This window comes from Odontesthes bonariensis, chromosome 9 (assembly GCF_027942865.1).
Source record: "Odontesthes bonariensis isolate fOdoBon6 chromosome 9, fOdoBon6.hap1, whole genome shotgun sequence".
Taxonomy (NCBI): Eukaryota; Metazoa; Chordata; class Actinopteri; order Atheriniformes; family Atherinopsidae; genus Odontesthes; species Odontesthes bonariensis.
In genome coordinates this window covers 5,279,439-5,300,953 of record NC_134514.1, presented here as the reverse complement: position 1 = coordinate 5,300,953, position 21,515 = coordinate 5,279,439, and the positions used below count along the sequence as shown (strand labels likewise).

The 21,515-nt window shown below is 38.5% G+C and overlaps 1 protein-coding gene across 1 annotated transcript; it reads right to left on the bottom strand.

Moving 5' to 3' along the window:
* Nucleotides 1-535: 535 nt before the first annotated feature.
* On the bottom strand, nt 536-21,454 carry tgfb1a (transforming growth factor, beta 1a). The gene is made up of 6 exons (XM_075472826.1): nt 19,367-21,454; nt 6,622-6,891; nt 4,905-5,124; nt 3,637-3,790; nt 1,739-1,849; nt 536-1,656 (listed from the first exon to the last, which is right to left on the bottom strand). Exons 1-6 carry the CDS (start codon nt 19,695-19,697, stop codon nt 1,609-1,611), a joined length of 1,134 nt encoding a protein of 377 aa, XP_075328941.1. The 5' UTR covers nt 19,698-21,454; the 3' UTR covers nt 536-1,608.
* Between the last annotated feature and the right edge of the window lie 61 nt (nt 21,455-21,515).

Here is a 21,515-nt window from a genome sequence, read left to right as displayed (position 1 = left end):
CGGGTCTGGACCTGCTCTCCTCCTTCCCAATGCAGCCTCGTGGGCTGACAGTAATCCCTTGAGTACAGAGGCAAGAGGCGTGGGGGCTGGCAGGATGGGGGTGGGGTGGACAAGGTGCACGGATAGTAAAAATGTTGGGATTGCATACATCACTTTAGGCAAAGAACGGGGTTGCGTGCCTCAGCGTTTTGACACTAGCTTTAAAGCCGGTGGAGCAGGACTGCAGGACTGTGCAGTTTTTTGGAATAATCCAGCTGTTTGCCAAGAAACGGTCCAGATGCAGCTGGCGTTCGCCTGTCTTTTCCACTGGTAGATCTGTCCTCTGACATCAGACAGTCGTTGCACAAGTTTTACAATATCTGCCAAAAGAATCATCATGCTTTTTATGTGCTTTCTGAGTGAGGTATATCCGCATCAGCGAAGAAGAAGAAGAAGAAGAAGAAGAAGAAGAAGAAGAAGAAGAAGAAGTGTTACACGTTGGAAAAATGTAGGGGTGAAAGGTCACCGACCTCAATCACAAAACTTTCCAATCAGATGCCATAATTTAAAAGGTTTATTTCCTTTTTTTTATTATTATTTACAAACAAAAATGTCCAATATTAAGTGCACTATAAAATCATGAAAAAGCAGAAACAATGTGTTGGTTTGTTACTGAAGCAAATCACAGAATAGAAACTTGAGTTATAAAAAAAAAAACTTTTTAAGATTAAAAAGAGAACTTCTTCCTCAAAGCTGCTGAAATAAAAGGCAATCATTTACCATGTGATGATAAAAAGAATGCCTGAATGGCTTCCAGAAGCCCCCCAGCAACACATCCCCAGACCCTCAACATCTAAAGATAACACGCCGGCTGTAAAATTCAAGAAGGATGACAACATGCTGTCTTCATGCTCCGATATTACTTTTGGTTCCAAGAACAATCTGACATTCAGATATCAACACAAACAGGCTTGTGAAAAACGCTTAAAGAACAAACAAGGCGAACAGAATCAAAAATAAAACGATGGATGATTCCTTTGGAAAGATTAGTTGGCTGGAAAGTCAGAGGGAGTTAAACTATCCCTGTATTTTTTTTTTCTCTCTGTATTTTTACGACATATTTTCAGAACACCTGCAGCATTATCATCCAGGAAAACCCCAACAGAAGTCTTCCACCTGGGATTTTAGCACCTTTTACTGTAACCTCTGTCGGAAACTGCTGTGTCAAGCAGAAATGTTCAAAAAGTTCTTCCATCAAGGTTATTTTTGGTCCTTTTTTTTTGGATTGTAACAAATCATTTTAATCCCTTCTCCGTGTCACTGACATACTTTTATATCTGTCCATCAAACAAATAAATTAATATATTCAAACAGATATTTTTTTTTTTACCACTGCAAGGATAAGTATATACATGAAAAGTATCATCTATAATATTTATGTTGAAATCCACTGATGCGTGTCCACTGGTCGGGCTCGCGGGGGAAAAAGCTGGAGATCCTGGCAACTCAAAGAATTCTCTTCCACTGTATCCACATCTTGTCCTATTCTCCGTCACGTGCGATAGATTCCTTTCTGCAGTATCACAAACAACTTCTTCCACTGTCATATGTACCTTGTTGGGATGTTTTTTAGCTACATTTGCAGGACGAGACGATCATATTGGACAGGTTTTCCACCTGAAAGAGGAAATCAAACAGTAAATCACACCAAACATAGAATCTCATCCAAGAATTTGTCATTGCTCCGCGCTGTGGATACCTTGTGTTGCCTGCCCACGTAGTAGATGATCGTCAGAGAGTGCAGAGCCTGGGGAACGCAGCACGGCTGGGCAGAGGCTCCCGGGTTGTGATGCTGATACAGAGCCAGAATCTGTAAGCAGTAATACCAGTAAGAAATACCATCAAACGGAGAACTCAAAATTCAAGTTTTCCTGGAAGAAATAACACCTGATACTTTTAGAAAGTGGAAAATTATGACCAAAGAAAAGTTTTTTTTTTTTATTCAACAGACTTTCAGACCTCACAGAGATGCAGTTTTACTAGTGAGAGACCTCTGTGGAACTAAAGCCTGCGTATAAAAGATGGATGTAGTCACCTGGGGTCTCTTTTCCTGATCATGGGGTTAAGGAAAGATGGTAAATTAAAGGACTTAAGTGAAGTAAACCGCACTGATTGAGAATCCGACCCATTTACACTAAGCTGTGATGGTTCGGATACTTCCTCTCCTGCAATCTCATCACACTGTTACACGGAGGTTATCTCATATGGATCCCGTTAGAGATGATATAAAAATATGAAATATATATATTATAATATAATATTATATATATATATATAAAATATAATATAATATAATATAATATAATATAATATAAAATATTCTAGTGTCCCAGGCTGCTCAAACTCAAGCTCCTGCCCTCATTTTCATCCACATGAATCAAGATGCATCACATGAAATCACATGAAAAGTGTCACTTTCTTCCATAAAGGAAAGCACTCATTTAAAGCTGCAGTCTGCAACTCTTTTTCAAGCATAATGCCTGGAACTGTCCGGGGATTCTGAAAGTAGTACATTAAATACCCCAATACAAAAAAAAAATGAGTTCTCTAGGTCCCCTATATGTCCCGCTAGGTCCCTCCAAAGCCAGCAGGTTTGTTTACAAAATTGCAGACCGGACCGGTAAAAGGTAACCAATCAGGTTTACGAGCTGGGCTCTGCTGCCTGTCAATCACCGATTGTGCACGCGCGATACAAGGTAGGCTCGTCCCCACGCTTATTTATCTGGACTATTGAACTTCATTACGGGCTAGTCTACTTACTGTGTCTTCCATGATCACAAATGACAGGTGAGTTGATGAATGAGGAGTCGTGTAGGCGCATCTGGCGTGCACGTCTACGTGCACGAGTTCTCATGTGTTTTGATGGGGCGGGACAGGAAGTTGAATAACTTTTTATTTTTCGGTTAAAAATTAAGCATTTCTTGCATTTTGCGACTACGGAGGTCACCGTTTTCAACTTCAAGCGTTCTGATAGATCATGTAAACTCTTAAAATGCCAAAAAGTAGGACTTTACGTATGACAACAACAAATCCTGCAGACTGCAGCTTTAAACAGCTGCTACTTAGTTACTTCTGTGGCATTTCACTCAGTAGGGAGGTTTCTGAGTAAAATAGACAATTCGATCAGACCCCTGGTGTCCAAAGTAAAGCCAATGAAGAGGCGAGTAAAGGTGCAATACCACTGACAGACTGTCATGTTCAAACATGTCTGGCTCTCACATGAAAAATCAACTGAATTGTCTCCTCCCACTTCTATTTTCAATTTTTAATTTTTAATTTTTAAATGATTTATTTTTTATTTATTTATATATTTATTTTTTTTATTTCTAATTATTTATTTTTTATTTATTTATTTAATTAATTTTTAACAATAAATTTTTCATTTTTAAGCAATATTCTCTTTTCTCTTCCGTGCGCTGCGGGTTATTTTTGTCCAACCAGAGATTGTGATGCTTAAAGTCTTCAGGTTAAAATAAAAATGTTCAAACTTTTCACCCATCTTTCATATTTATGCAGATAAGACAGCCATTAATCTCTTGAAGAAAGATAACCGAGCCTTCTCAGGGTGTGAGAAAGCCTGTATGTTGCGTGTTTTACCTGAGAATATTTGTTTTCAGCGTTCCAGATGTAGGTGCAGGAGCCCATGCAGTAGTTGGCAAAGTAGCCCGTGGGTTGATGTATCCACTTCCAGCCCAGATCTTTCCTGAAGTCGATGTACAAGGACTTCACAGAGCAGGCTTCTGTTTGGCTTCTTTGGAGAAAACAGGGAAGCGTTGAGAAGACACAGAGATTTCTAAAGCATTTATTTTAAAAACAAGTTTTTTACCTCACCCAAACAATCTCCCAAAGATTGTCTTCATGCATTTAAATGGAATCCTGATATCTGCCTAAAGGGCAATCCAAAATATCTATCTCAAAGCCCCAATAAGTGCAAAATCAAAGCATTGTCTGCGAACAGGAAGAAGTTTGTTAAAGAAAATAATGTGTTCTGGTATGGGACCGTGGGTCTGTCTAAAAGGCTGGATGTTGAGGTTGGCACGGTGCCTCAAAATGCTGTGTAAATGCAGTCATTTTCTTTTCTTATTACTGATTTTTTATTTGACATATACATACATACAAACACAAACTCAGCAAACACAGAGGGGGTGTATATTATATGCAGTTATACTTGCTTAAAGTTCTTTAAAAGTGCTTTCTCTCTTTTTTTGTCCTTCCACTGACTAGATCTTTGTAAATTTCAGTCACTGTTTTGCACCTTTACGTCATATTTCCGCTAATCCAATCCTCTTATTGGCTCTATATGCCCTAACGAGCATTCTGCGTTAATACGAGTACTTTACAGGTGAGAAAAACAACCATACAAAATACGAGTCATTTACAGGTGAGAGCAACAACCATACAAAAAGAAAAAGAAAGAACTTACTCTCCTGTAATTAATCAAAAATATATATACATATAAAGACCATCTTTTATCAAACATGTCTGTTTGATATCTGATTTTTTCCATGATAAACACATTTTTTACTCCATTGCATTATGCTTGGAGGCTGTGGTTTCAACCAGGAAGCTGTTATAGTCTTCTTTGAAATGCAGTCATTTTCAATCCAGCTATTAAAGTGCCCTTATGTTTATGACCTTGTGGATTGCCTGGTTACAAATGACAGTTGCTGTGCTTTGTTTGACCAGTCACTGCATTTCTAAGCTTCCAGTTGGATGGGTTGCCACGCGCAGCTTTAAAAATGCCAATCAAACAAGGCAGCTCAGAGGGATTGAACTGAAACTGAAATTTAATTTACTGCAACTGTTGAACTGTTGCAGTGGGAAAAACCCATCTGTGCCAGTCAACAGTGCAACATGCTGCTTACCCTGAAGCTGTGTCGGTGGAGCGTCTCCTGCGCGAGGTGAGCTGGCTGCTCATGTTCTGAGGGATGGACATGGTGAGGATGTGCGGCGGTTGGTCCGTCATCGATTGTAACCTCGCCTTGTCCCCACGGACAGTGTCGATGCTGGAGATGGAGAAACTGAAGCCGCTGGATGTCTTGCCGCATTCACAGAACACTCGAAGTTGGAAGCTCTGTTCATTATCTGGGAAACAAGCATTTATTGATATTTAGATGTTGCAATCTGATCGATAAGCTATGGAAGCCCGTTTCCGCCACTTAATAAAAATAAATTTAGAAACACTATTTCATAATAATGAGATATTAAGTCGAAATTATGAGATACTATCTCATAATTTTGACTTAGTATCTCATCATTTCGACTTAGTATCTCATAATTTTGACTCACTATCTCATAATTTCAATTTAGTATCTCATAATTTTGACTCACTATCTCATAATTTCAATTTAGTATCTCATAATTTTGACTCACTATCTCATAATTTCGACTTAGTATCTCATAATTTTGACTTACTATCTCATAATTATGAGATAGTATTTCATAATTTTGACTCACTATCTCATAATTTTGAGATAGTATTTCATAATTTTGACTTAGTATCTCATCATTTCGATTTAGTATCTCATAATTTTGACTCACTATCTCATCATTTCGATTTAGTATCTCATAATTTTGACTCACTATCTCATCATTTCGATTTAGTATCTCATAATTTTGACTCACTATCTCATCATTTCGACTTAGTATCTCATAATTATGAGATAGTATTTCATAATTTCGACTTAGTATCTCATAATTTTGACTCACTATCTCATAATTTCAATTTAGTATCTCATAATTTTGACTTACTATCTCATAATTATGAGATAGTATTTCATAATTTTGACTTAGTATCTCATAATTTTGAGATAGTATTTCATAATTTTGACTTAGTATCTCATCATTTCGATTTAGTATCTCATAATTTTGACTCACTATCTCATCATTTCGATTTAGTATCTCATAATTTTGACTCACTATCTCATCATTTCGATTTAGTATCTCATAATTTTGACTCACTATCTCATCATTTCGATTTAGTATCTCATAATTTTGACTCACTATCTCATAATTTCGACTTAGTATCTCATAATTTTGACTCACTATCTCATCATTTCGACTTAGTATCTCATAATTATGAGATAGTATTTCATAATTTCGACTTAGTATCTCATAATTTTGACTCACTATCTCATAATTTCGACTTAGTATCTCATAATTTTGACTCACTATCTCATCATTTCGACTTAGTATCTCATAATTATGAGATAGTATTTCATAATTTCGACTTAGTATCTCATAATTTTGACTCACTATCTCATAATTTCGATTTAGTATCTCATAATTTTGACTCACTATCTCATTTCGATTTAGTATCTCATAATTTTGACTTACTATCTCATCATTTCGATTTAGTATCTCATAATTTTGACTTACTATCTCATCATTTCGATTTAGTATCTCATAATTTCGACTTATTATCTCATAATTTCGACTTAGTATCTCATAATTATGAGATAGTATTTCTAAATTTGTTTTTAAGTGGTGGAAACGGGGTTTCATAATAAGCGGATAAACATGCAGAAATGAAATAAGATCAGACATTGGCTGAACCAAACACATTTTAAAGTGTAAGCTCACCCGTTTCTTGGAGCCAGCTCCGCAGAGGTTCAGTCACATCAAAGGAGAGCCATTTTTCTTTCAGCGCGTTGGTCACAAAGCGGGACGCGTGGTAGCGCAACGTGCCTCCTGAGCCGTAGTACAGCTCCACGCGCTGCTCGGTGGGGATCGTGGTGGTCTTGATGAGCATCCGCAGCTCCGCGCTGGTCAGCAGGTGGTCATCCCCCACGCTGTTCCGTATCTCAGAGATGTTGAAGAACATCGTTTTGGAGCTATCTGAGGTGTTTTTTCCTGTGGGATGGATAAAAAAAATTGGAGTTACTTATTCAACTGTTTCACACAAACAAATAAAACTCATGTAACTGTCAAAGATGCATGCAGAACAGAACGTAGAGTGTAGTACAATGTTCCTTTTTCTATTTCTGATCCGTCCACACAAAGTTTTATTCAGTTTCAAATCAACTTTATGCACAAAACAAAGGAACTCATCTGAGTTGATTTGCTATTTATGTGTTATTTTTCATTTATGGTGTGTTTTGGTTGTTCCGAATTTAGTTTGAAAATGTAAAGACCCAAGCTTTATTATTTATTGTTTAGCCTTTAGCCTTGTTTATACCTGTAAAAATCAGCTCAGACTTTAAGTGCTTCACTATATTTAAAGAAGAGATATCTTCAGCTCACACATGTGTTGTTTCTCCAATTTTCCCCCAGGTTTGTTATCAAAAATGAGTAGAAATAGAAGAGAACAGGAGCATTGATTAAAGGTTTCGGTCTCAGACAAAGACATTTTGTGTTTCTGGTGAAGTTGGAACCTGATGTGGCAGGTTTTAATGCATCTGAGAAGTCCTACATATATAGAAACATTTGGATGAAACATCCAATGCCGTCTGGATGAATTTTTTGTTTTGGGCACAAACAGATAAGTCGGAGCCAGGCAAAATAAATTCCTCCTTAATTGTGATCTTGTGAGTTTCTCAAGAACCTAGCTCCTTAGAGAGGTAAAGTAGATGTCAGATGATGCTTGGACTTCATTCAATTAGTAATCTCTTATGAAATAGTACAAGAACAAATAGATTATGGCAATAGTACACCTGAGTTCTCAGAAGATTTGTAAGACCATGATTATAAGAGAATTACTAGGACTGGGCGAGTTACCTCGTCAATTATTTAACGCCGATAAATATTTTATTGCGCATTAACGCAGGTTTTATTATTTATTTTATTATTGTAAAAGTCTGTTGCTCACAGGCTTTTATTTTGTAAAAGTCTGTTGCTGTCTGCTGTGGAACCGGAAAAGAAAGTAATCGGCGGATCCACTAAACATGGAGAAGGGTACGGAACTTTTACTCGGCCGTTTACATTTTAAAGTTCTTCCAGACGGCGGAGTCGACAGAACCAAAGTCATCTGTAAACACTGCCAAGTTGAATTGTCTTCTCAGCGTAGTAGTTCCAGTCTAAAATATCACTTAAAGGCAAAACACACAACTGATAGCAGCAAGTCATTCAAGGAAACAGACAGTGGAGCGAGGCTTCTACATAAAAACTACAGAAAGATGCTGATGTTAAAAGTGTGTTTGCACAACAAATGTTATGGCACTTTCATTCATATAGCAGCACATTTAAAATAAAACTAAATGCTAAAAGATGTACACTACTTTTTAATTCATTTTTGGATTTTGCGTACAAATGCGATTAATCGTGATTAATCAGAGAAATCATGTGATTAATTAGATTAAACATTTTAATCGTTGCCCAGCCCTAATAATAACATTACATTACATTTTTGAATGGGCCTAACCATTCAATTCTGAATTTGGTTGATTGTGATTTTCTTTCTGTTATATTCAAACATTTAGTGAATTAAACATTAACTATGAACAACTTTTACATTTTCTTAAAAACTGTGTCAGGATGCTTCTCTCTATCAATCCAAAGAAATCTCAAATGTTTCAGGTTACTGCACAGAGGTATTTGTATGAATAACATTCAAATGAAAAGGTCACCCATCCTTAACGCTGCTTAAAGAGCTCCGACCAGTCTGACAGACTAAGAAGGGAGTCTGGTACCAGGAAATTAGCTGTAGATTCATGGCTCCCATTGGGTTGTGGGGTGGGGTCCTTGTGGATTGCCTGGCTTCTCGCATGATTTATCAGATCCCATCTGACTGTTATCTGGGGAGTCCATTAATCTGTGATTTCCCTCATAGTAGCTTTACTCTTTTCACTGCTGAGACCAGTGGAAGACAGCTGGATCTGCTGCTGTGTGTTCCCACTCACTTCTATTTGAGCTTCATCTCACTGAGCAGCAGAGTGATGCTGCTTTAAGAGTCTGATTGAGTTAGTTCTCTAAAACGTTTCGGTGGTTCTTCCTCATTTCAAATGAAATCAAACTTTATTTATAAAGCACTTTTCATACATTAAAATGTAGCACAAAGTGCTATACATGTTTAAAAGCAGCCCCCATGCCCACCCCACTCTGCCCCAACCCAGCACATACACACAAATAGACATATGCACACACACCTTAAAAAAAATCAAAATTAAAAAATAAATATAGACTATATATATACATATATATATATATATAAAAAAATTTTATTTAAATTTTTTTAATGTGTGTGTGCATATGTCTATTTGTGTGTAAAAAATAAAAAATAAAAAAATAGATTAAATAAATGTATATATATATATATTTCAATAATTTTCATATACATTTTTAAAATAAATAAATAAAATAAAATAAAATAAACATTTGCTTGTTTTCCCTTTAAGGACATCACAAATTTCAAGTCCTTTAAAAAACTTCCACAACAGAAATGTTTGGTGCCAGTATATGGTGATGGTGATGTGTTTCTAGACCATTAAAAAGATTGGATTCTCTAAACTTGATTCTTTGTATCACTGGTCATAGCAGGTCCAAATGAAAATCATCCTGTTCTGAGTTTCTGATGTCAGTTTGAGTCCAGGGTGTAGTTGTTTTGGACCAACAAGCATCCTAACTTGGCAGCTACTGACTACAGCTAACAACGAAAAGCTCCCAAAAGGATTCGCATAGAACGAGAGCATGAAAATTGGAGAGTATTTAGCAATTTGCAATGGCCACTTGAGCTTGTCTCCAAAAGTGTGTCGATCCCATAGACTGTATATAAAAGATTAACACAATCCTTCTCTTAAATCTGGAAAGTCAACGTACCTTAAAGTGCAGCATTACTGATGATTGCTCAGCACTGGTTACAAAACATCACAGGTTTCAGTGGACTCTAATTAAAAAACATCACTTTCTCTCATGAAGTACTAAGTCTACAGAAGTCCTTTGACATTATTTGGCAGATCCGGTCCTCTACGGTTCCTCTGAAGGCAACTCAACAGATACCAGATCTCAAAGATACTTATTCTCGTACACAACACCCTCCAGCTCCACCCTGTCGTCAAATTATGGTCCCTTTAGGCTCATAATAGGCAGAGATTGTCCTGGCAAAGTGTTTAACTACAGGCTTCAATACTAAACTCAGAAACCAATTCTTATATATGGTCTACTGTCATTCCCCATATATCTGATGTTAGCATGCAAAACTTCACAGAAGATACAAGATTGTACAGCCTGATGAAAAACAAAGCTTCCCTATTCTTGACAACTGTACAAGGGGTGAACTTTTACATAAGTGACCCATTTAATTTCTGGGCATATAGTTATTATTGAGTTTACTTATGTGACTGAAGTTTTATGCCCCTAAAATCTGGAACAGTCTTCCAGAAGATGTGAGACAGGCCTCAACTCTGACAATGTTTAAATCCAGGCTGAAAACAGTTCCATTTAGCTGTGCATATGACACCTGAAAGTATTTTATCTGCACTCGTCACTTTTAAATTAATTAATTAATGATTATTTTTAATGTTTTTTTTATTTTTTATTTTATTTTATTTTTTAAATTCTTTTTAAATTTTTTTAATGATTGTATTGCCTTCTTGTGATTTTATGTATCTGTAAAGCACTTTGAATTACCTTGTGTACGAATTGTGCTCTACAAATAAAATTGCCTTGCCTTGAAGAGGTGGAGTAGGGTTGTAGCTGTGGGCAGCAAAGCTGAGGAAGCCTCTGACTGAAAACCCTCATTGTTTAATCACTATGTTGTGTAGGGGGTGTGCAGCATTATCCATCGTGTTCAGCAACTTGTGCAACATCATTTGCTCCATAGCAGTCACCAGCACAGAGCCAGTCTTCTTTATCAGTTTCTTTAGTTTCTGTTAGCCGCTAGCTCTGACGCTAGCTCTGACGCTAGCTCCCAACAGGTGGCAGCAAAGAAAGCTGCTGCAAACAATGAGGCTACAGCGACATTTAGACTGGAAAAAATCAAAGTCTTACCAAGTATATTTGTCTAATTTCTTGTCAAAATATCTCATTACACTTAATACAAGACACAATCGACTAACAAGTACTATTTCAGCCAGATATAGGGACTTGTTTGAAAACATCTGGAATATCTTGTTAAATGAAAAAGTCTTGAAAACAAATTGTTTTGAGTCATATTTCATATGAAACAAGCTTTTTTTGACATTTGAAGAAGTTTTTAAGCTAATTTCAAGATCACTTTTTTCTCAAAAGTCCCAAATATCACATCTTATTTCAGGAAATCTTGACAAGCCGATTTTCACTAGTTCCATTGGCAGATTTTTTTGCTTATTTCAAGCAAAAACGTCTTTTATTTGTTGTTTTTTTTACTTATTTTTGGAGGGGCATTTTTTCCAGGGGAACTAAGCAGACTTGAATGTAATGCCTGTGGCAGGAACAGCCAGTGAATAGTAACATGGAGGAAAGTATAGCACACAGCACTCCAGACAGAACAGATAAGGAGCAGCAAGTTATTGTGATTCATAGCTGATCGGCAGCAGACTACAGGTTGACCAACCAACCAACATGTGATGACGTGGCGGAAAGAAGGATGTTTTTCAAATGAGAAAATAGTGACAAACCACCATGAAATTTTGGAGTTTTGAGAAGTTTGACATGGAGAATATCAGCTCTTCTGTTAGAATTGCTCCCTGATTCTGCAGAGCTGTGACTGCTGGATACGGCCACTAAAAAACACTCCCTGCAAAAGTGTTGTGTCAGTGTTTATTATGTTTTCGTGACTGATGTCAGAAAGGTTTAATCTGTTTATGTTATGACACATTGTTCAGTTAGATTTGCACTGGAACAGCAGGTGGAATTGTTCTTCAAAGGGTTACTTTTAACTCACTTACATTTCAGGGGCTGTACTTTCTCCACTTTTTCTTCAGTAAATAAGCTGACTTAGCACTTATACATTTGTCAAAGCATGTCTTTTCTTAAAAAAAGCATGTGTATTTCGCCTTCAGTCAAGTTTGTTTGTACTTTTAGAATTGTGTATCTTTATCTTTGCACCCTTCAGTTCAATTTCCGGCCTAAAGTGGCGACCAAATTACAAACTTCAGGCTTCGAAACTCTGCTTTACTCAAACCATTTGGCAGGATTGATGTGGCTGTGTACACCCTTTTTAAATGGTCAGTGGACTTTACCTACTGGCTCCATTGATCTGACACCCAGTCACGAAGTCAGTGGGGTTACATGGCACTGAAAGGATCAGATAATTGGCTAAATTACAATAAGACTGAGTTATTAAATTCATGTAGACGCCTTAATCTGACTAAGAATTGGATCGGATCGGATTAAGACCCCGAGATAACTCGGTTGAAACACTGGAAAAAATGTACCAAAAATCTAAATCTTACCAAGTATATTTGTCTGATATTATACTTGACAAGCCGATTTTCACTAGTTCGATTGGCAGATTTTTTTGCTTATTTCAAGCAAAAACGTCTTGTATTTGTTGTTTTTTTAACTTATTTTTGGAGGGGCATTTTTTTCAGTGTAGACGCTAAAGCACGTGGTGAATCAGACTTTGCGTTCTGCGCATGCTCCAGATGTTTTCCCGGGGTCGTGACCCGGAAGTCAAAGGAGACGATATTCCTGTTGTTGTCGCCGTCAGAAAGAAACAAACAACGCGATGGAGAATGCTCCGTTGGGCATCGAGTTTGTGCAACAAGCAGCTCATCACAGACCAAATGTAGAGGGACGTAGCTTCATCTCGCTCTGCGTTCTCCATCTTTCTCCAATGCCTGAGTTTGTTGTTGTTGTTGGTGGTGAAGAGGTCAACAGGAAGTGGCTCTATTAGCAACAGCTGGAATGGGTACAGCGCCACCTATCATGACACGCTTTGTGCCTCTGATCCCATTCATTCACCGCCATATATCCAAGGAGAATTACCCTTGCTCAACTCAGTCTTATTGTAATTTAGCCAACAATCTGATCCTTTCAGTGCCATGTAACCCCACTGTGAGCTCTTTTATAAACACTTTCCAGTGATGACTCCCTACTGTGGTTCGTGGAAGTTACGCCACTGGAGTCTGATAAGGAAATCATTAATGGAAAAGTGGTTGAAAGAATCCGGAGTTTGGATAGCCACATATTTATACACTCGCTTCATGTCAGTCTGTCATTTAACTCAAAATAGGCTGAAATCTTTCTGTTTTTCTTCAGCAAACATGATGAAAATGTTTTCTCATACAGTTGAATTCAGAGTGTTACTCAATAATCCTAACTTGCAGCCAAACATTCATCTGTTTCAGCTGCAGTAAATTGGACTACAGTGAGTTTTCTTTTCCCACAGTGTCGCTGCCCATATTTGCAATTTTAACTCCCAACTTTTCCCAGCAAGAACATTCTCCCTACAGAGTCTGATAAAAAACAGAGACAGGGCTACCGAAAAGTTTAGCGCCATAAATCAACCGGTTTAACGTTACAAAAGATGAAGTCAGACAGAGGCATGCAAAGATAAGCACAGGCAGGCAGATGATCGGGAAACGCTGCGTGGAAAGAGAAAGCAGGAGGCTGCGGAAGGGGGATGGAGGGAGGTGAATGAAAAGAAAACAGCAAAGTAAAGTATGCACTCATGCGAATTTAACTCACACTTGTCAGGGGGGGTGTAGAGAAATTGGAGTTATGTATCAATGGAGCGCAGGGTCTGGCCCCGGCCCAGATCCTCTACTCTGCCTCAGCCTGCCAAAGCAAAAGGATCTCTACTCTCAAGTCTGCACTGGAAAAAATCTAAATCTTACCAAGTATATTTGTTTCATTGAGTATCTCATTACACTTAATATAAGACATAACTGCCTAACAATTACCATTTCAGCAAGATATAGACACTTGTTTTAATACAATACATCTTGAAAACAAATAGTTCTGAGTCATATTTCACATTAAACAAGCTTTTTTTTTCATTTTAAGAGGTTTTTAAGCTAATTTCAAGATCACTTTTAACTCAAAAGTCCTAAATATCACATTTTATTTAGAGAAATCTTGACAAGCCAATTTTCACTAGTTCCATTGGCAGATTTTTTTGATTATTTCAAGCAAAATCGTCTTATTTGTTGTTTTTCTTACTTATTTTTGGAGGGGCATTTTTTTCCAGTGTAGGAATGACTTTGACAGGAACCCAACCCAGCCTCGCATACTTGCACTGCATACTCCACCCAGGCCGTACCAGGATTCTCCGGCTGCTCATGTATCATTCACCGGTACCACCATCTGCTCCGTCACAGAGGTCGTGTTTCACCCCCGTTGAGCCAAATTGAAACTAAAATGAGCTGATGTAGAATGTCACAGGAAATGAAATGACATTTTACTGGTCACACCCAAAGCAGAGTCAAAAGAGTTTCAAGCATAGAGCGACAACAACAGAGCACGGCGTGAGGAGAGCAGTGAACTGGCAACTGAAACAAGCAAAAAGGAAGCACACAAAGTCGTGGTCTCCAGTTAGTTTGGGAAAAGTGAGATGAATGTGTTCGAAGTTAGAGAAGTGTTCACGAAACAGGAAATTAAGCCACTTCCCTTAAGAAGCATATTGGCTTCGGTACCATAATTACAGTGAAGCTTCATGCTCACTTCTACTTTCTAATTAACACAGCTTGCATTATCTCTCCAGGCATATCATGGAAATTCAACGTACAATGAAAGTTCAATTCTTTGGGGGCATGAAGTTTAAAATCTCCTCTCGGTGCTTGGCTGCACTGGAAAAAATGTAAATCTTACCAAGTATATTTGTCTCATTGAGTATCTCATTACACTTAATATAAGACACAACTGCCTAACAAGTACCATTTCAGCCAGATATAGGGACTTGTTTGAATACAATACATCTGGAATATCTTGTTAAATGAAAAAGTCTTGAAAACATCTTGTTTTGAGTCATATTTTACATGAAACAAGCTTTTTTTTTTCATTTGAAGAGGTTTTTAAGCTAATTTCAAGATCACTTTTATCTCAAAAGTCCTAAATATCACATTTTATTTCAAGAAATCTTGACAAGCTGATTTTCACTAGTTCCATTGGCAGATTTTTTTGCTTATTTCAAGCAAAATCAACGTGTATTTGTTGTTTTTTTAACTTATTTTTGGAGGGGCATTTTTTCCAGTGTGGGATAATAAATCCTCCCTCCTCCAGATTGAAGTAAATATAGCACCGTAGGATCCTGGGTGTGGGGGGGGATTTATGTGTTGAACCAGGGCCTATCCACAGGTAAGCCGGGGACAGCTGTTGTGACAGGTAAGGAGACAGCTCTGTAATTACCAGTGGGAGGAATCAGATTCCAGCAACTGGGCTAAACGTCTGTCTCTCCTTTATACTGCACCACCCTGCAGCAGCCTGCTCATCGATGTTCCGTTTCCCCACCAAACTCCATTTTAACACAAGCTAATGAACCCCACTGCTAAAGAGGCAGTTAAAGGGTTTTACAACAACTACTCCAGAGCAGCCACTGGAAAAAATGCCCCTCCAAAAATAAGTAAGAAAAACAACAAATACAAGACGTTTTTGCTTGAAATAAGCAAAAAAAATCTGCCAATGGAACTAGTGAAAATCGGCTTGTCAAGATTTCTTGAAATAAAATGTGATATTTGGGACTTTAGAGATAAAAGTGATCTTGAAATTAGCTTAAAAACCTCTTCAAATGTAAAAAAAAAGCTTGTTTCATATGATATGTGACTCAAAACAATTTGTTTTCAAGACTTTTTCATTTAACAAGATATTCCAGATGTATTGTATTAAAACAAGTCCCTATATCTGGCTGAAATAGTACTTGTTAGGCAGTTGTGTCTTACATCAAGTGTAATGAGATACTCAATGAGACATATATACTTGGTAAGATTTAGATTTCTTCCAGTGAGCGAACTCATTTGTCATGAATAGTGACTCGTGAAAGAAAAAAAGAGTGTCTGTAAATGAGATTAATTATATTTATGTTGACAGGGATAGGTGGATTTGTGTGGTTGTTAACTGGCTGAAAGAATTTATCCAAATCCACAAGACAATCATCGTGATGGAGACTAAAACTATTAAGTCTTAAAACGCTGCGCACACAAGTATGCATCCCCGTGGGCTCCTCTGGGGTTTTAGGAAAGTGTGAGTCGTCTGACAAAGAAAAAAAACAACAACCTCAAAATGAAATGACGAATAGAATCGTTAATGGATGTTTTAAAAAAAAGCCTTTTAGTTTTCATTTGGGTTCTATATTTGCTCTGTTCAAACTCAGGAAAGCAGAAGCTGGACCCTCTCCTTCTCTTCCTTCTACGTGCGTGTTTACAATTCTTAAGAAAAAAAAAGATGTCTCCAAATCATTGCAAAACAGCTCATGATACACTGTAAAAAATGCCCCTCCAAAAATAAGTAAGAAAAACAACAAATACAAGATGTTTTTGCTTGAAATAAGCAAAAAAATCTGCCAATGGAACTAGTGAAAATCGGCTTGTAAAGATTTCTTGAAATAAAATGTGATATTTAGGACTTTTGAGATAAAAGTGATCTTGAAATTAGCTTAAAAACTTCTTCAAATGTCAAAAAAAGCTTGTTTCATATAATATGTGACTCAAAATAATTTGTTTTCAAGACTTTTTCATTTAACAAGATATTCCAGATGTATTGTCTTCAAAACAGTCCCTATATCTGGCTGAAATGGTGCTTGTTAGGCAGTTGTGTCTTATATTAAGTGTAATGAGATATTTTGACTAGAAATGAGACAAATATACTTGGTGAGACTTTGATTTTTTCCAGTGTAAGCCTAACCAAACCCACTCATACACTTGGCATTCTCCTTTTTCAGTGTGTGGAGGTCGCTTTTGTTTTAACAAGCAGCCAAAGACGTTGGATGGGTGTTCTCTGCCATTCCAAGGAGGTAGGAAACACATGCTCCCCATGGGCACCGCTTACACCGGACCTGAGTCACTCAACATCTCAGTGGCCATCAGCCCGTCTTCCTTCCTGCCAAGCTGCCCTGTCACAAACAGGCTGCGAACACACTGATAATGAGCTCAGGAAGCTGAGCAGAGAGGGGGATAGAAAGAGAAAGAGAAAGAGATACAGATAATCACTGTCAAGGAAACTGGGGAATTAGATAGAAAACGCTCAGGGAGAAAGAGATAAGATGGAGAACAAGTGGCAGGATAAACAAGGGAGAACCCAGCGCTCATGTTACCATACAGGAAACCCCCAATGCTCCCGGTTACAAAGCCAGGGAGAGAGAAAAGAAAACCAAAAGAAAAAATGTGAAGGGGCTGAGTGGTGCTTTTCACATCCACTGTCATCTCAGCTTTCTTCGTGCCATCCTGTTCTTTGGCTCTCATTTAAGCAGAACAAAATCAAGCCCTTCATTCTGAAAGTTTGCTTTGTTCTCCCGGTGCCGTGCACACTCCTGAGCGCGGTCCATCCACTCGCGTCTTTCTTTTGATGTGGTGGATGAAAGGGGGGGGATAATGTGTGCGCCCGCATGATCAGGTGAGAAGAATAGACACGGAGAGAACAATGGAGCATAGAAACCAACCAAAAAAAAAAAACCTGTTTGTCATAATGATTTTGAGAGTCGTTGCTAAATGAAAGCCAGAGAAGCGTTTGGCTGAACAAACAGCATGTGCAGCCGTGCCAAACAAACAGCGCTAATAAAGCAACACAAAAACACATGATGGAAGCAGCACTGAGCATCACACCGCAGGCGGATCGCAGGCATGCTAACTTGTAACTCCTGTGATCTCTGAACTCTCAAAGGTGCCTGGAGATGTTGGGCAAAGATCAGAAGGCGTACATGTGTTGAGGGAATTTATGGACACGTTTAACCACCAGGCAAATTCTGATTAAATGGGGCTGAAGCCTCTACGTTTGTTGTCCCAGTTAGAGCTCTAAGACTTCTTAAAAAAGGTCTTTCTTTGGTTCTCGTTCCAAAGAACACCTTTTAGTCACACTGGAAAAAATGCCCCTCCAAAAATCAGTAAGAAAAACAACAAATACAAGACGTTTCTGCTTGAAATAAGCAAAAAAATCTGCCAATGGAACTAGTGAAAATCGGCTTGTCAAGCTTTCTTGAAATAAGATGTGATATTTGGGACTTTTGAGTTAAAAGTGATCTTGAAATTAGCTTAAAAAGCTCTTCAAATGAAAAAAAAAAGCTTGTTTCATGTGAAATATGACTCAAAACAATTTGTTTTCAAGACTTTTTCATTTAACAAGATATTCCAGATGTATTGTATTAAAACAAGTCCCTATATCTGGCTGAAATAGTACTTGTTAGGCAGTTGTGTCTTATATTAAGTGTAATGAGATACTCAATGAGACAAACATACTTTGTAAGATTTACATTTTTTCCAGTAACTATTTTCAAAGTGGAAACTACCAGTTCACCTACATTCTGTGTGTACGTATGAGTTGAGCAACGTGCTTATAATGTCATTAAATGGAGGAACATAATCACCGTCATACTGCTGTGTCACTTTCAGAATCAGAATCAGCTTTATTGGCCCAGTTTGACTAAACAAACAAGGAATTTGACGTCACTCGCAAAGTACAACACTCAACAATAACATAAAAGAATAAAAATTAGAAATGCGGAACAGTAAGAGTGGAATTGAGTATGGGTTGTAAATAGGGATGTGTACGAGAATAATAAATACAGTATGTACATTTGCAATAAATAGACACTATGGGTGGTGTATTCGTGTTATACACTGGAAAAAATGCCCCTCCAAAAATAAGTAAAAAAACAACAAATAAAAGACATTTTTGCAATATGTGTTGTATTAAAACAAGTTCCTATATCTGGCTGAAATAGTACACTGGAAAAAATCTAAATCTTACCAAGTAAATATTTCTCATTGAATATCTCATTATACTTAATATAAGACACAATTGCCTAACAAGCACCATTTCAGCCAGATATAGGGACTTGTTTTAATACAATACATCTTGAATATCTTGTTAAATGAAAAAGTCTTGAAAACAAATTGTTTTGAGTCATATTTCACATGAAACAAGCTTTTTTTTTACATTTGAAGAGGTTTTTAAGCTAATTTCAAGAACACTTTTAACTCAAAAGTCCCAAATATCACATCTTATTTCAAGAAATCTTAACAAGCCGATTTTCACTAGTTCCATTGGCAGATTTTTTTTGCTTATTTCAAGTAAAAACATCTTGTATTTGTTGTTTTTCTTACTTATTTTTGGAGGGGCTTTTTTCCAGTGTACTTTTTAGGCAGATGTGTCTTATATCAAGTGTAATGAGATATTTTGACTAGAAATGAGACAAATATACTTGGTAAGATTTTTTCCAGTGTAATATTCACTATATTCGTGCTGCAATAGTTAAGCAATCGCCCTCCTTTCTGAAAAGGAGACTCACGATGGAAGCTGCTCTGAATGATCTGGTACTTACTGGTGATGTTGAACTTGTGCAGCACCTTGGCGAAGTACTCCTCCTCCTCCTGTCCTGTGGGTAAGCTTGCGTGGACCTCGCTCTCCTGCTCCGTCAGCATGTCCTTGGTGCTGTTGTAGAGCGACAGCAGATCGATGGGGATCTCCTCCTTGTCTCCAGACTCTTCTGGCTCGGGAGCTTTGGGCAAACGCAGCTTGCTGAGGATCTGGCTCCGGATGGCCTCGATGCGCTTTAGCCTCACCATCTCCATGTTCACAGTCTTACACGTGGACATCCCACTCACACCGCCCAACATGTACGCAGCCAACAGCAGCAGGAACTCCAGTTTCATCTTGACAACCTCACAGTTCAACCGCTTTATGTGTTTTTGGTTCTCTTTCCCTCACTGCCTGCCTCCAGCCGGGATGCTTAGGGAGCAGTGAATCACTCCGAGGAGAGGTGTGACTGACGCAAGGTGTTTACACACAACAAAACAAATGCAGCAGTGTGGAGAGTCCTGCAAATTCACACAAACTACTGGAGCCACAGCTGCTGTGAAAAGCACCTAACTCCTGCGTCTTCTTTGCATGGAAGCAGGTGGAGAGAGTCGTAGTAGGCGGACAGACACTGAGCGATGAGCCAGCCTCTGAGTCAGCCACACAGGTGACTTAATGACGTCCCACACTCTGAAGAGAGTCCAGAGCGGAGCTGTCAAACCCTGAAAGAAAACCCTAAACAGGCATGAACACAGACCGTGGCCCACCGCGACTTAAAAGCTCTCCTCAGCTCCCATGAGTCCAAAACAACGCGAGAGCACTCAGATAGTCCACAGTCTGGGTTTCTGTACCCACAGACAAACTTGTGATTGATATGTTTTCAAGCCTCCACTTGCAAAAATTAAACTGAACCCTGTCTTATTCAGAGCAAGTTTATACTTCTCCACGTGTCAGCTCAAAGCAGTGTCTCATTACACGTCCCCCGGGGCAAGCCAGGCAAATGTGAATAGAGCTGTACACCAATCAGCAGGATGATGACTGTTGTTGGTAGAGCCCAGCTTGGCTCTGCGTTGCAGCTTTTTTTTTAAAGACACTGCTCCCCGTCCTGCTTCACCAACAAGGTGTTTTCACCAATAACTTATAACCAACAAGTCAAACTTCCTCTGAAAAGCCTCAACAACAACAACAACAAAAAAAAGGCTTTCTTATTTCTCGGTTTGGGAAGTTTTGATCAGATGACCTCTGGCTTCCTTTTTTTTTTTTTAGCTCAGACAACTTTCAAGGGCTTTAAATGAGCCCAGAGTAGGGCAAAAATAAGAATGTTGTTGTATTTAAACAGAACTTTACCAACTAATTTTAGATCAGTCCAAAACTTCTGCATACCCTGACTAAAAAACATGTGACAGACATGCACAGCTCTGTGCTGTGACTACCTCTTTTTTACCGTTAACAGCATGTGATCTCTTTGCTCCAACAGAAAGGGCTTTCAACACCTCTAACTCATGCCTCCCTCACTGACGGAGCAGCTGCCTCTCTATCCGTCCTTTCATTCTCAAACACACAACAATGCACGAGCGTACTCTCCCTGAGATTAAAATAGCCCCAGCAGGTCTAGTATCAGAAGTTTAAAACTTAATATTTTAAGGAAAGAGTCCTCGAGTGTTAGATTTTGAAGAGTGACACACCTCTTTGCATGAGTACCATCCAGACAGAGCGGCAGTGAACCACAGAAGTAAAAGGAGTCACCGTCCCTCTTTGCCTGCACCCTGTTGGGAACTGGATTTCTTCTCTTCCCTCTATCCATCCATCGGTGTCACCTCGTTTCTGCCCTCAGCTTCCTCACACCTTCTCCTTTGAGTCTCCACTGACTGAACTCCCGGCGCACACCCCTATTTGACTCTGCCTCTCTCCTGCTGCCTGTCAACTTTGGTGGCGACAAAGTGATTTGTGGGCGCTCTAAGCTCGGATAACTTGCACACCCTTTCTGCCTCTCCGCTTCTAGCTCTTCTTTTTTTCTCCCCCCTCTTGTTCCTGTTAGTCGTCTAATAGAGCAAAGAACTCTCCGCCCAGGAAATGAGGGTAACGGCCACAGTGTAAAACATCTGCAACTCAACAGAGCTCTGCTGCCTGACTTCTGTGCATGTCAAGAAGCCAAGAGCTGAATAAGCTGACTG

Coding starts and splice junctions, on each gene's coding strand:
- tgfb1a (XM_075472826.1), bottom strand. CDS start 19,697: ATGAAACTGGAGTTCCTGCTGCTGTTGGCTGCGTACATGTTGGGCGGT. Junction 5,125..6,621: donor GAGCTGGCTCCAAGAAACGG/GTGAGCTTACAC, acceptor CTTGTTTCCCAG/ATAATGAACAGAGCTTCCAA. Junction 3,791..4,904: donor TCCACCGACACAGCTTCAGG/GTAAGCAGCATG, acceptor TTTTCTCCAAAG/AAGCCAAACAGAAGCCTGCT.